The sequence below is a fragment of the Rutilus rutilus genome (assembly GCF_951802725.1).
Source record: "Rutilus rutilus genome assembly, chromosome: 9".
Lineage (NCBI taxonomy): Eukaryota > Metazoa > Chordata > Actinopteri > Cypriniformes > Leuciscidae > Rutilus > Rutilus rutilus.
In genome coordinates this window covers 38,549,611-38,566,086 of record NC_140223.1, presented here as the reverse complement: position 1 = coordinate 38,566,086, position 16,476 = coordinate 38,549,611, and the positions used below count along the sequence as shown (strand labels likewise).

General features: G+C 38.6%; 1 protein-coding gene across 2 annotated transcripts in view; it reads right to left on the bottom strand.

The window, feature by feature from the left end:
• Window positions 1–16,476, bottom strand: part of rsrc1 (arginine/serine-rich coiled-coil 1) — a 148,626-nt gene that overhangs the window by 53,150 nt on the left and 79,000 nt on the right. For both annotated transcript variants that reach the window (XM_084419804.1, XM_084419805.1), the window contains exon 6: window positions 6,604–6,655. In XM_084419804.1, the coding sequence (XP_084275930.1) occupies window positions 6,604–6,655 (52 nt within the window). The remainder of the gene's footprint in view (window positions 1–6,603; window positions 6,656–16,476) is intronic.

The window sequence follows — 16,476 nt, the reverse complement described above, 5'->3', positions numbered from 1 at the left end:
GAGAGAGAGAGAGAGAGAGAGAGAGAGAGAGAGAGAGAGAGAGAAATAAATGAATCCATTTGGATTTGTACACACAAGGTTTGGTTTCGAGAGCTCACCAGACGCTGTTTGAAATCTGCCACAAACAGCATCAGCTGAACACTTCACTTCGCTCCAGCACACACCTGACTCATTATTCTGAGCTTTCACTACAAACACTCGCACAGTATGGCGGAGGTTCAGGTGGCATCTCTAAACGACGTAAGGTCATATGTACATTTATGCAGTAAAATAAGGTGCTCACATTAGAAAAGTCTAAATGAAAACACGATAACCACTTAAACCAGGGCAGGCTCGTAGAAAACACTGACCTGTCATGTCATAAACCCAATTATTTAAACCGTGTATATAAATCAGGATAAATTACACTCTTGTGGTTTATTTTCCGAGGCCTGTGTCTGGCAATCATTACGAAAGCTAAGTGACTTTGACGTGCGGTACAAGCGTATTCCTGTATTTTGTGTGAACGAAGACTCTTGGATTATGACTGTGAACGGTGAGGTAATATCACATAAACCCCCCGTTTTACCGACCCGTCCCCCTTCCTTTGACTCTCCGTTCCGTCTAATGTCACTAGCATCCAGCGTGTCAGCGCTGAACCTCTGAAATGTGAGTCGTCACTGTCACTTCGTTTAACAAAAGGGCCGTTTTTCCACTCTCGATTCCCCCAAAAGCACTTGAGAGGAACTAAAAGAGGTGACAGGCCTCTGAAAGCAGGAGCACATGATGCTCATGTAGGAATAACGCATATTGTTTCTGCACTTCCACCCCACATGTTCTCCGGAGATTGAGTGGGTGGCCACTGAGAAAGACAATGTGAAATAAAGCAGATAATGAGACAAACAGCATTTCACTGGAATGAAGCTGTGCAATAATGAAATATCTGAACGTGTCTTTCATCACTCTCTCCTCTCTCGGTTCACACAAAGACAAGACTCTGACCCGGGCTTTCCATGTTAGCCTATTAGTTCCACTTCAGGTATGTGTGTGTGTGTGTGTGTGAAATGTGACACCCTCTATGTATGTGGTCTGCTGGCCTCACATCTGTTGCAGGAGTCTGGGCAGTTAATGCTGCTTCTACGCAGAGAATCAGTCAGCTTGTGTTTAGTATAAGCTCGCGTTCTGTTCTCTCTCTCCGGGAGCTGCAGAATAACACTCAGAAACTCAGCAGAGGAGCGACAGAACAAGCGTGACAGTCTCTAATTAGCTGTGACTGAAGGGCTCTATTTAAAGCACACAAATGGAGGACGCCGCTTCAGTTTTCATGCACTTTGACCTTTCCGCGCTTTAATGTCGGAAGATGTGGAGAATGCGGCAGATGTGTCGGAAACAGCTCAAATTTGTTTACCGATTAATAATAATTAAGATTTTTTTTTTTTTATGTTTTGGAAAGAAGCCTCTTATGCTCAACCAATAATTTGATCAAAAATACAGTAAAACAGTGATAGTATGAAATATTATTAACTTAAAAGAGCTGTTTATTATTTTAATACATTTTAAAATGTCATTTATTCCTGTGATGGCAAATCTTAATTTTCTTTTCGTCTTCAGTGTCACATGATGCTTTAGAAATCATTCTAATATGCTGATTTGCTGCTGAATTATTAATAATGGTTCTTCTTATTCTTATTAGAGCTGCAAGCAGTTTTTGTGCCGCTTACAATCGTACTCATTTTTTATAAAATAGAAAGAAATCTATTGTAACATTATACATGTCTTCCCTGTCACTTTTGAGCAAGTGAATCTGTGCATAATAAGACCGGTAGTGTATATGTTTTCATGGAGTCGTCAATTACTTAAAGCTGACTCTCTCCATTATCCTTCGCAACGAACCGGCCGTTATTAAGCCTGGAATGTTTGTCCACACATCAGCGAGTGTGTTTGTTAGGAAGCGGGCCTTAAACGCATGGCCTCGCGTGAGACTCGGGGCCCCTGAGGGCGAGGGACCCGAGGAGGGACCTCATTACAGGTCTGCCGGGGCCCCTCCACTATTGAGTGTGAGCAGCTTACGCCGGGATGATCTGTTTCACACACACTCGCCGAGTCCATCAACACACACACTCCCACACATGGACAGGAGGAGGGGGCAGCTTAGAGCGCTGGGGCAGGATTTAGAGATCTCAGGAGACCTCGCTGAAAAAGGAAAGCGAGGGAATAGAGAGAAAAAGCTGGAGAGAAGCGATTGGCGGGGGTACAGAGGAACAGAGGGCTTAAAGCATGGCAGGGCTCTCAGTTAGACGACATTACCATTCCAAAACCACCAACATCTGCTCGATCACAGACTCGGAGAGAGAGCGTGAGAGAGAGAGAGAGAGGGAGAGAGAGGGATGGGGGTGCAGGTCAACGGTCCTCGCTTGTTTATCACCACTAAACAATATAAGCTGATATGCTTCATTTTACAACATTACATTTGACGAAGAATGAAACACAGAGGGGCATGAAGTCACAACTGCTGTGACATCACATTTACAAGCCAACAGCTTCTGAGTTATCAATTACACACGATCTCACACATGCACGCGCTCAAACAAACATTCCCGGATACGACGTTACACACACAGAGAGAGAGAGAAATACACAACGAACAATTAATGAAATACTGTCAGCATTGAACAAAAAACAACACTGCAAATTCTGGTTAATATATGAGAGAGGACCCGTCTAAGTCCTCTGAGCCAGCGGTTCTCGAGCGGGGGACGGGGCCCACCAGGGGGCCTCAGCAAACTTCCAAGAGGACCACAGGGTCATTATTTTCATTCATATATTAGTATTATTAATACAATTCATATTCATGTTATTATATGCATTATTTCACTAAAATGCATTTTTTTAAGAATGCAAATTTGTTTCCCCCCTCAACACCTATTGTTTACGCTGAAGAACATACAGTTCTTGTAACTTTTGGAATAAAAAATAAATGAATTGTGGTTAATTCATTTTACCAAGATCTGCACTTCCAGTCTCTGATAATAATATATAGTAGTTCTGTGCAACTTACTATTCAAAGATCCCCAGTATAAATATAATATTAACATATGAAGAGTTCAGAGGCAAAAGCCTATAAGTGTCATCTGAAATTTTCTTCTGGAATGATCATTTTTATCGAGCTTGTATATTTAAGGTCAGTATTTTCACTTAAATGACAATTCATAGGTAATTTGCATTGCCATTTAAGTGAAATTACTGAACTTAAATATACGAGCTTGATAAAAATGATCATTCAAGAAGAAAATTTCAGATGACACTTATAAGCTTTTGCCTCTGAACTCTTCATATATGAACTATACCTGTGTATATATCCAGGTAATGTAGAAGAGGACTTTCTGTTTGGTAAGTGTGTAAAAAAAAAACAACACTACTCAGTACTTGCCATAAGGGATTATACATCGAGATACTAGCAATCTTTTTTTTCTTTTTTTTCTTAAAAAGATTGCTAGTATCTTGGCATGTAATCCGTTTTGGATATATAACAACTGAATTACAATTACAAGTTTTATATGTATGTAATGACAGCATTAAGAATCAAGCGTAAGGTAAAGTTCGGCTATTATTGTGTCTTGCTGACTGTACATAAACATCTGTTATGTGAAAATGCTTATTCAGGGCAGTAATATATATATATATATATATACACAATACAATAGAGAAAAAAACATGCAATTTTTATGACATCTCTTATTTTGTTAAAATTATTACCATTTTGTAGATTCTGCAAGGTGTTATGACCACAACTGTATAACATTACATGGTTATTTGATATAAATATTATTAAAAAAAAGTTTGTCCTAAGATCTTGGGAGCATAACGTATAAGTACTGATGCATGGACAGACCTCAAATGTCTTTTGCACAATGTTGCATTTGAATATTTGAATATGAATTTCGTCACTCAACCTGGATTTATCATGCTGCAAAAAACAAGCATTAGTGTAAATGTGTATTTCAGAGGCATGCTGTTGTGTCAGTTTATGAGTTTAATGTTGTAATGAAGTTGTCAAAACACAACAGGGGTCATATTTGGGCTGACCAGAGACCAATCAATAACAATAACTCATATCCGTTCTGTGCGGATCCCAAGAAATGAACACATGCTGGAGAGAACTAGCATCTGTCAGCATATTTCCCATCACTCGCTTCACTTGCTCTTTTATTTGTATTTATGAGTGCTGGTGTCTGTCACCTGTGTTCTCTTGTTTAACTTCAAATATCCTTGTATTCAGTTGTTGTTATGTGTTTTCAGTTGCCTATTCCTACTAGCAGCAGTGTGTGTGTGTGTGTGTGTGTGTGTGTGTGTGTGTGTGTGTGTGTGTGTGTGTGTGTGTGTGTGTGTGTGTTTGCCAGGACTGATGGGTGGGTGAATGCTAGATGATGTATGGCATACCGTCCCTTTATATGTTTCCTGTACGACTGACAGTGGGGTCACTGCATGTCCACACACACACACACACACACACACACACACACACACACACACACACACACACACACACACACAGGGATAGCGCTTTAAAAAGTAATAAGCATACGGTCACATCTGCTGCATAATCAAAGCCCACAAAAGAAAGCATACAGGGATGAAAGGATGAAACACAACATGTTGAGAGTGAGTTCTGGACTGAAAGACACACATGTGCTGCTGTTGAAATAGCTTAGGACTCCTTTTATCTTAAAAAGTATGTCAATTCAGCTTAGTCATGAGTATCCTCCACCCGCTCTGAGTCTCGAATGACCTCTTCACACACAGAAAACTGCGAGAGCAACAGGTCTATCCTTCTTCTTACTCATTACCTCATTGTGATCTTGCTAGTGACTTTCCTGCTTATATTTCTCTATCACCCTTGACAAGATCTGGGGCCAATTGTGCAGCTCAGCCTGAATGTAGGGTAAATGAGCACAGGAACAGTTTACACACTTCCACATATTTGAGCGTTGCACCATTAAATATAGTTGAAATGTAACCCTATGTATAAACTAAATATTTACTGAAGCCTCCAGCCAGGAAAAATGATAGATATAAAATGGCAGAGCAACTGGAGTATATCAATGAGCGCACGTTTCACACAGTTCAGTCCTTTACACCCGTTTTAAACCTCGACGACTCCAAGGACTCTTTAAAGGCCCTCACACTGGAGGTGAAGATATTTCTGCTACTTCAAACTTTATTTAATTACACAAACTAGGAGTGGCAATATAATTAAAATAATCATGTTATGGTCTATAAGAACTAAAAGTTCTTCAGGATTCCCACTCTTCATAGGCAATGAATTTGATGACTTTTCCAGTCATTTTCCAGTCATGACGCGACTGTTCTGTTTCCGGGTCCAAGCCTCCACTTATTTCAAGTGAGAATACTGTCAGAGAAATCGTTTATGAGCACTATAAAATCATAGCACACATAGCTTTAATAAACTCTCAGTGTCCACTACAGTGTCTGGGCTCATGGCGTCCCGGACACCAGTGTTTTACAGATTCAGAAAAGATGAATCACTGTATGGCCAACTGAGATCTCGGTATGGAGATCTCACATCAGCATTACATCAGTGTACATTAGCACCGTTAGTTGTTTGCTTTTGGCATCTCATAGAACGTTTGGACCCGGAAATGTTGACGAGTGACATCAGACTTTACAGATTATGATCTAACTGAAAGGAGGAAAAAAAAAAACCTAACATGTAAAAACAAAAAACAATGCTTTCCAAGCTCACACTTGTTTAAACTCTCATCCAAGCAATGGCTGAATGTGAATGGCTCTTTTATTTGGAAAGTGGGACTTCTTTTACCAGAGCCGCCATACTGGGACTTTCAGTTCCTCTGCTATATACTGTCTCTGGTCTCATAGACCCAAATGGTAAAAAGTTGAGAACTTTGGCACACATTAAAAGCTCAATGTCGACGTAAACCATGGTTACATTTAGGGTTTTACTTAGGTTTCTGCTTACAACTACTGAACTGTATGGTCAACAAATGTAATTCTCTGAATTCCTCATGTTGAGTCAAAAGCAATGGTAATATAATATAATATAATATAATATAATATAATATAATATAATATAATATAATATAATATAATATAATATAATATAATATAATATAATATAATATAATATAATACAATTATTTACTATCCAGTTAAAGGGAGAAAACTGATGGATTACGTATGCATGTATTTAGTTGACAATTGTATTATAAGGTGTGATATTGTGTTGGCATATTTTGCTTAATGTTTACTGCACAGCATGTACAGTACACTGGCTACTGTTTTCCTAAATGTACTGCAGTATGTGGAGCAGAACACTCATTTGTCAAATTATAGTACGGCTACACTGAGCTGTTATCATGGATACGCGTTTAATTCAGAGACTATCGTCTAGTTCTCACGGCAGTTCAATTAAATAATTAGTCAAGGAAAAGATGTTTCCACTTGCCAGTTTTGGTTCATTTACACTAGAAATTGAAGTTCAGACACACTGAATTGAGCTGTATGCTGCACACTTGAACACATGTAGTATGTGATTCAGGTAATAACTGGCCACATGAGCAGAGCACAGAGTAAATGGACAGGTACCTGCAGCTTGAAGCACCAGCTGGAGTCGAGCTTTGGCCTGTTCTGCAGGCGTCTGGAAAACACAGAGGATGTCATTATGAAATTGAGGAAATAAGATAATAAAACACAACTCCAACCTTGATAGTCAAACACAGTACACAGAACCAACATGAGCAGTTAAGCAAGGCAGCTTCAGTGGCAGGGCTAAAAAAAGAATCATTTCCTCAAGATCACATCTTCAGTCATGTACAAATGACAATAAATCCCAGCAGATCGTGTGTGTGTGTGTGTGTGTGTGTGTGTGTGTGTGTGTGTGTGTGTGTGTAAACATGCGCACGAGGGCTAAACAGGTTGAGATTTCGCAGTGGCTCTGGAAGAGGCTCGGATATAATTCCAATACCTCCACTATTAGATTCCACCCTCTTAATTGTCAAGAAAGAAGAATGATGAGGGAAGGAAGTTATAAAGGGCTATAGATTGCTCTCGAACGCGGGAAAGCCTGGTGTGTGTTGGTGTTATGAAGGTGTGTAGGATTACAGAGAAATTAAATGCTAATAGGATGAAATTTAAATGTGGATCCTGCAAGGCTCACCGTAGCTCATCGGAGGACGTGGGTGTCGCTGACAGCGCTAACGCACATTATTCAGCATAAATTTGATTTATCAAACTGTAAAGGTGTCACTTTCTAAAAATGTCATTTGGGGTGATGACAGGGAAATATAATGACCCGCTTTAATGTAAAACTGTCACTCCACTGTGTCTTAGATGACAAACACATCAAGCTCTGCTTGGAAATCTGCTTGTTTTTGACACCTCGCTTTCGATAACTTTTAAAAAAACACGGGCTCCTCTCCTCCGTGGTGTTTTGAGCATGCTCCTCTTACTCGTTTCTTCCCTCCCTCCTTTATATTGTTATCAGAAGCATATCAGACTGTTTCAGGGCATCAATCAAGCAGACAGAAATAAAGGAAGGATTATTGAATGTTCAGATAAACCCCCTCTCCTCCCATTCAAACCCATCTTCTATTCTCTCAGCCATTACAATAACATCCAGTCATGCCGCAATAACCAGGCGGAAGAACAGACGGATCACACCACTTAAATAGAGGGATAATAGCTGGCAGCGCAATCATCTTAGTTACAGTTTATTATGAAATTTATACCATTGCATTTGCATTTGTTTAAAGTGACCCTGAGGCAAGTGTCCGGTGATATTACACCACCAAGTGTTTAGACGAGGGAGAAAAGAGAAAACACATAAAGGAGGGCTGGGGGGACGAGCATCAATATGAAGAAAAATATAATTAGTTTCAAAGGATGACAAATGAGTGGCGGATTAATAATTAGATAAAGTTTGTCAAATTATGAGACAGGCCTCATTCTGGCAAACACTGAGCAATAAGAGAGAGAGCTGATAAAATTTGACACAGATATAATACAAATAAGCTACAAAACACTGTTTGACGCCCACATCTGGAACGCTATCCTATCGGTGCCGCATCCTAACTAACAGAACTGACCGGCTCTAGATCATGATAAGAACAACCTGCAGGAAAGACTAATTATAGAGGTAAAAACAAATCTTTAAGCGTGTTAAGAATATCACTGATGTTCAGAGAATCTCTCGCTGACTAGAATCAATGTTTTATTGGAGGCTCTGCCCTCACTTTCTTAACAGTACAGCCAAAATAGAAGAGACAGTTCTCCAAAAATGAAATTTAATCATCCTCTTGTTATTTAAAATCAATATTTCTTTCTAGAAAAAGAAAAAAAAGGTCGTACAGGAGGAAAGTTTAGAACAAAAGGATGTGTACTACTATCCCTTTAATAGTGTCACATGATCTTTCAGAAATCACTCTAATATGCTGATTTGCTGCTCAAGAAACATTTCTGATTATCATCAGTGTTGAAACTGTTGGGATTTCGAACATCATAAATCATTTTTATTCAGCAAGGAGGCATTACATTGATCAAAAGTGACAGTAAAGACATTTATAAAGTCACAAAAATAATCTATTTCGAATAAATACTTTCTATTCATTAAAGAATCCTGAAAACTATATCACATTTTACACAAAAATATTAAGCAGCAAACACGTTTTCCTGCTGTACATTGATGATAACTATTATTAATAACTGAGCACCAATATTAAATGAGCGGTGTGTGAAGGATCATGTGACACTGAAGACTGGAGTAATCTTAATTATTCCAAACTAGGATCGGTAGTGCATACAGTTTAAATGAAAATAAATCAACAATATTGATAAAGTGATATAAATAAATAAATGAATGAACAGATGTGATATAGGCTGATATCCCGGTCATCAACACATTATGCAGCCATACTCATAAATGTATTTGAGCTCCAAGCTCGAGAAATGATGAGTCCAGGCTTCATGGGCTTTAGAGTCCCACTGATCCCACGGTCCTGGAGCCGTCTCTATCTCCCCACACACACACACACACACACACACACACACACACACACTGAGCCAAACCAATTATCTCAATTACTGCACCCACAGCTCCACGTTCACGCTGCTCAGCGGCCTCTGTCTAGATTTCTGCTGTCCATCCACACCGGGATAGCAGGGGGAACGCTCACACTTCAGTAGTTGTTCAGACAAAACATTTTTGTTTTACTCCCTTTTGTTTTCCGAAGGACGGGGGGGGCTGGAGAATCTTAATTCGCTGCACTGGGATTCTGTTCTCCATGAATCTCGAGTACTGATATTTGAATTTGTTCCCTGTTTTCATTTCCATAAAATTTCGAACAGTCAACGTTTAGACATCACAAGAAGTCCTTGAGTAAAACATATCAACAAACTGAGTAACAACATAATATACTGGATCATCAGTGTAACGGAGTACTCTCCCAAACACCCTGTCCAGTAGAAACAAACCTTTTACATCCTCATGAACAATCCACGCTGGAAAACAAGCCATGAGAGTTACCTTTTGAATAAAAAGAAGCACACCACTATGCGAGCCCACACACACACACACACACACACACACACACACACACACAAAAGTTAATCAGATGTGACAGTTAAAGGCTTTACCATTGTCTCAAATGAAAGCTTTTTTTTGTTTGTTTTTTACTTTCTATTCTTCAAAAAATCTTTAAAAAAAAAGTATGACAGGTTCCCCAAAAAATATGAAGCAGCAAAACTGTTTTCAAAACTGATAATAATCAGAAATGTCTTAGAATGATTTCTGAAGGATCATGTGACACTGAAGACTGGAGTAATGATGCTGAAAACTCAGCTTTGATCACAGGAATAAATTACATTTTACAATATATTCACACAGAAAACAGTTATTTAAAATTGTAATGATATTTTACAATATTGCTGTTTTACAGTATTTTTGATGCCTTGGTGAGCAGAAGAGACTTCTTTAAAAAAAAAAAAAAAAAAAACACATCTTACGACCCCAAACTTCTGAACGGCAATATATATATCTAGTTTATTCCATTACTCATTACTGTACTCATCTCATCTCATCTGACTTCTTCATCCTCATTGATAGTCATTTTTCATTTGTTATTTCCAACCTCTGCCCCATTCCTTAACCCAAAAATAAATAAATAAATAAAGACTGCAGCATTACGTTACAGGATCCCCCTAGAAAATGCAATATTCCGTTTTTAATATCCAGGTCTATAAGATCAGGGTAGAGATGGGCTCCAGTGCAATATGTTTATTTATATATTTATAACAAATACTGCATATCAGGAGTTCTGGGCCGGGCGTCTATAAAATATAATGTTGTGTATGGATATCTTTTTTAAATATAATTTCAATATGAAATCGGAGGCCTTTTTTACAATATGCCATACTTCAGGACGGCGCTAACAGCATTTAGGAAAGCAGAGGCTGTTCATCTTTGTGTCTACAGTAGGCACTGCGCTGCATAATAATAAGCTTTCCTGCCCCAAAATGTTATTTAGCCGCCTGACGCTCATTTCTCAAACTTCACCACTTTTACAATTTTCCCAAACTTTTATTTCCTTGATTATTGCCAACAAGATTTCATTACGTATTTAGAATGTAAACAAGCGTGAGTGATGACAGAGGTTTAACCGCCGCGGTCCTCGCCTTCAAACACACAATTCACAGACCCCCCCCAAACACACACACACACACACACACACACACACACACACACACACACACACACACACACGCACACGCGAGCTGGGCCAAAATGAAAGGCAATTGTATTAATAGACTTTTTTTGACATGCACGTGTGTGTGTGTGTGTGTGTGTTACAGCCAGAGAAGGCTGGGCGTTGGGCTCACACTCAACTCACATAAATCATGTAGAAGAAAAATGAACAAATGTGGCGGCTAACTCATCTCCTCACCATCCGGAGAAAATGAAATTCACTGGAATACCTATCAAAACTGCAATCATCAGGAGATAAAATCGCCTTTGCTCTATCTGCACTTTCCGATTTAATTTCCTTTATGCCCTTGACATTCAGAGATACCATTTAGATAATATGTATACAGTAAGGGACCAGTTCGCCCACCGTGATATACATGTATATATCTCTCACGCTAAATTCAACAGCATCATTTGGAAATGGATATGCAATATTTCTTTGTTGTTGTTGTTGTTGTTCCTCTACTCCTGTTGCGAGACGTATGCAAAGAGCGCAGGATCTTAAGAGAGAGCGAGATAAAGCAGCGGGATATGAAAGCTGCGCTCGTCCCCTCTATCAGCATGACATGCAATTATGTTTGGGCAGGCGTCGGGTTAAAGGTCAGCCTGATGACTCCATCATTTAGCAAAGCAGCTTATTTCACAAATGGAGGAAGACGGAGGCCCGTGGCAGACTCCCAGACACCTCCAATCTGATGAAATCATTAGTGTAATAAGCATGTAAATCTGCTAGCAAATTATCCTCGCGCAGCTCCTCGGCTTTCATTTAGCTGACACTTGCTGAGGTGTTGTCAGATCACCTCTTTATCCCACAATCAAATTACTGGCAAACACGGGAGCGAGGGAGTGAGACGGATCATGGGTGCTGGACGCTGCAGACTCTCTGACACTGTATTGATTTCTCAAGCCCTGATCTTCCCTCGTTCTGTGAGAGAGAGACAGGTGCTTTTGATGATGTTATGGGATAAATCTATTATTAAGCACCAGAAGATCTGGCAGAGCCAAAACAGAGCTGTTTCTCGCAATCGCTTGTCCTAATGTGAACCATAAATAATTCATTAAATATAAACAAGGCCTCAAAGGCGAAAACCCATGGGGGAAATCATTTTAAAATATCATTTCTGCGTTTTTAAAGCGGATGGACGTGAGATTAAGGAAGTTGAGACTGGTTAGAAACGAGCCAATACGGCGCACACTACCAACCATCACAATAAACGGAGGGAGGCACGGTCAACGAATGCAGAGAGTCACTTTTTTACTGTGATTACTTAGCCGTCTAGATAGATTCAGGCCTCTCTACGACAGAAACATGCTAGAAGAGAGACAGAGGAACAATTGAGCGATAAAAACCAGAAAAGCAAATAAACAGCCTTAGTTTTCCCACACGAAGCTAATAAGCACAACCATTAAAAGTCCCACAGAGAAACAAGTTTAAATGAAATGTGCCCTTGTTCCCCATTCAGCAAAATTACGCAGATCTTCTTGAATATGTTGTACGAATATAGTTACGTTTCAGTAACTGGTATTTTTGGAGCTAATGGTAAGCAACACAAGATTAGAAGCAGCTACGGAAAGTTTAACCCAAGTTGCCTCCATCTAGACTTTGTAAAGTTTGCCATCTTTTAACATTGGTAGATCTGAAGCTTGTAAATGTGGGGCTGTTTATGGCTCATGTTTACTGGGTAAATGCGTATGGCTTTAGGGGAGGTGTATACTTACTGCTCGTCGGCACAAATCTTAATAAAATATTGCGGCACCTGGTGTCTGACGAGCAGGATGCAATCCACAAGCTTTTATAGAGGCAACAATAAATTCTCAGGGACAATATTCACATATTCTAATTTTTCAGGAAACCTACAACTGAACACTTGGTAGACTCACGCATCTGCAAGTTTTACAAAACACAACTAGCACGGTTTAACTAATAACTGTTACGTTTTAATTTCAAAATTTCTCCATTTTCTTTAGTATCTGTCTACTAACACTGAGTGAAAATCTTGCAAATACCACCAATCTTTAAAATTTAGTCAAAGATACTTGCGGTTTGACAAAGACTGCCCCCAAATGATTCGGCTCATTCAACTGTAATAAGCAAAATACAGTTCATGGTACCATAAAAAAATAATGATACAGTAAAAAAAAGTTCAGAATATTGATTCATCCAGGCCATTACACTGGTTTTGAAGTCCAATTAGATTTATCAGTGCTTTGATAGGAACAAAACTGTAATTTAATTTTGTAAAGCCTAAAAGAATACTTTTTTTTAAGGCATACACACATACTGTGATGATAACGAAATTCATATCACATACCCTAGTGTATGTCAATTAACCCAAATCTACTTTTTAGCTTAAGTGTCCCCGTCAAAACTACAGGAGCTGCATTAAAGCACATTTTCTCAATGAAAAGTATCGAGAATTTTTTTTGCTAACGATAAAAAAAAAAAGATTGTATCAACAAATTTAGCATTTCTAACAGCTGTATCAGTAAACATGCAGTGCTAAACCTTTCCTCACAGAAACAACAACAAAAAAAACATTTAATGGAAATGCAGTTTAGAATAATAAACTATAAAAAGAGAACTTTTATATGGATTGTGTGTTTGTGAGAGTACACAGGCTTTTTAAATTGTCATTTAAACCTATTGTAGAACGAACTGAAAAAAGTTGAAGTCTCAGAATGAACTTTGATAGTGTCTCTACTCTCTAGGCTTGGCACATTGTACAGAGACCCTTTTCAAACACACATATTTATTCAAGAGGGTTATGCATGTAATCTTCTTTTCAATAATTCACTGTGCCTTTTATACAGCTGTAGATCAATGGATGCGCTCATAAACTCTCCTCCCCTTTCACTCTCTCCTCTGTCAAATCAGTCCGGCACAATCTTTCCTTTCATCCTCTGTTCCCTCTACATCTGTCCATCGGTCTCCCCAAATGAAGACAAGTTAATTACACATTAACCTGTGACGCACAGTCAAAAAAAATCTGTAAAAATGGTTCATTCTCTGGAAATAGTGCCATTGGTCATTAACAGGATACTGAACCAAGTCATGTTATTTTGAAAGATAAGATGAAAGATATTGAAAGATGTAATTCAAAATGATAACGATGGCAATAATAATTGGTAATTGTTTTAAAGCATCCTTGTTACATGTCTTCATATCTTACAGAATTATTATAGCCTCACTTAGATCGAGTTCTGAGAATTTGCTTTTACTAACCAAGCTCAAACTATCAACTCTTGGTGGAAGAGCGTTCAGCATTTCAGTTTCTAATCTTAAGTTTCAGTTTTTCTTTCTCCTTACTCCAGACCTTTAAAGTGCCCCTATTATGTTTTTTTTTTTTTTTATATTCCCTTTCATGCAGTGTGTAATATAGCTGTTTGTGAATGTAAACGGTCTGCAAAGTTGTGAAGTCAAAAGTGCACGATAAATAAAGTTATACAAGTCACCTGTAATTTGAATCCCACTGCTTTATGGTTCTACGTCACTAGAAAGGTCATTCTCCCCAACATTCTCCCTAGAATCACAACCTGTAAGTATGAACGTTAGTCCTCGGCTAACATATACGTTGTTATTGATACAGTTTCCACATGTGCACCGCAATAAATTAAAAATATACACATGGGTTTATTGATGGACATAATCTTGTTAATGCTGATGGTGAGGAATTACAGTTGAAACATCTCATCATGTTCCTCAAACTGAGTAGCGTATCACTAGCTGCGTTTCCATTACCCTTCAAATTGCGCAAATTGAAATTGCACATTGAAAATACGCCCAATGGAAACACGTCAATTTCGCAAAAACTCCCATTTATCGCAAACAAGTTTTCCCGCTCGCATGAGGTGGTTTTTCAGGCAATTCGAAAAAGGAATATTTCGCAAAACTCCAATGGAAACAGTTTTTGAGCATTTACAGGTCACCTGACGTAGACGACGTGGTGTGTTTGGACAGAATACGAGACAGAGCTCTTTATTAAATTCATACAAGACAAAAGAATTACAGGAATAATGGATTCTAAACCCCAAATAAATGCCACAATCAAGACCTCGAAGCAGAAATGAGTGAGAAACGCCCAGAAACACCTCATATGTGCCGCTCACAAGTATAATAAGGGTCGTTCCTTACCATTAATGCTTGGAAAACACATCTCCTTCAATTAATAATAATGGCTAGTGCAGTGGCTGGGATATAATACATAAACCTACCAACGCCCGTTACCATGGTTTTTGGACTGATTTTACGATAAGTAAAATCATTCCAAAAACCATGGTAACGGACGTTGGTAGGTTTATGTATTATATCCCAGCCACTGCACTAGCCATTATTATTAATTAATAATATTAATTAATAATAGAGCGAGAGCGAGAGGAAAAATGAAGTTTTAGTCGCATAACATCAGTAAATGGAAACGCCGTCATTTCGCAATAGTTTTTTGTCGACATTTAGAAAGAAAAAAAAACGCAAAAGTTTTGCGCAAATCTGTAATGGAAACGCGCCTACTGAGAAACGTCCTGCTCGAGTCGTCCTTGCGATGAAGGTTCGGGTTGAATGACTAGTTCATCCAATGTTTCGTCATCGGACTCGCGCTCGGATTGAAATGGTAAAATCAATTTCATCGTTAATGTCTTTACAGTGTGAACAATCACTGAGGACTGAGGAAGCCTCCGGAGCTGAAGTTCAGTTATGGTAATGGGTGTTTAACTTCAGACAGGCGCTATGAGACCAATCACAACAGACTGGGCCATCTGACCAATCAGAGCAGAGCAGCTCTCGGAAAGGAGGGATTTAGAGTTTTTTTACCTTTGATGCATGTAAACCTGTTGTAGGAGACTCCACAACAACATTAGGAGACTTTAAAATAGCATAATTGGGGCACTTTAAGACTGAACTCAAAACGAATTTATTTACAATATGTTTTGTTAACTGATTGTTTACTTTCATTGCCAGGTCCATACTTACTTTGGTTATTGTCTTGAATGTTCTATGATCAACGTCTGACTGCATGTTCACTTTGATGTTCCCTGACTGTACATTTTAATTATTGGTGTCATTTGTCAATATTATGTAAAGTGTCCTTGGGTTCTTGAAAGGCGCTATATAAATAAAACATTATTTTTATAATGTACTGTAGTAATAACAGTGAATGATGCATAATTGCAAGCAACTAACCCTAACCCTGATTATATAGTAAGGACATAACAAGGGTGCTGTAACAAGGGCACCTTAAAATAAAGTGTAAACTCATCATTTAATAAAATATTGACTGTGAATTATGTTGTGTGGAACAAAGATTTACCACTAGCTTAAACATTTTGTTTAAGTTAATTAGCATTTCAGCTTTGGGCATAGTACTAGTGACGGTAAATATACTTTTTTTTTCGATATTTTCTATGTTTCTTTTTTGTCTATCCAAATCATGGGTAATAATTGGCCAATGAAAAACACATCTACTAATAGCACAGCAGCTCCAGACAAACAATGACACTCAAAACCAGTGTTACTCACATTTGAAGCAGAATCAAAGCACCCTCGCGACTGTTTTCACGTTTTCCCGCTTAGGTCTCTAAAGCACTAGAAAGCTTTTCTAATATTAACGCGGGTCCTAAAGCTCTTTCCTGATCATACCCTTCTTTTTCCAGTGATATTCCTCTTAGCTTTTGTAATGTCTCTCAGCCATCTCTCTTTCTACAGTCTTTCTTCAAAACTCACTCTT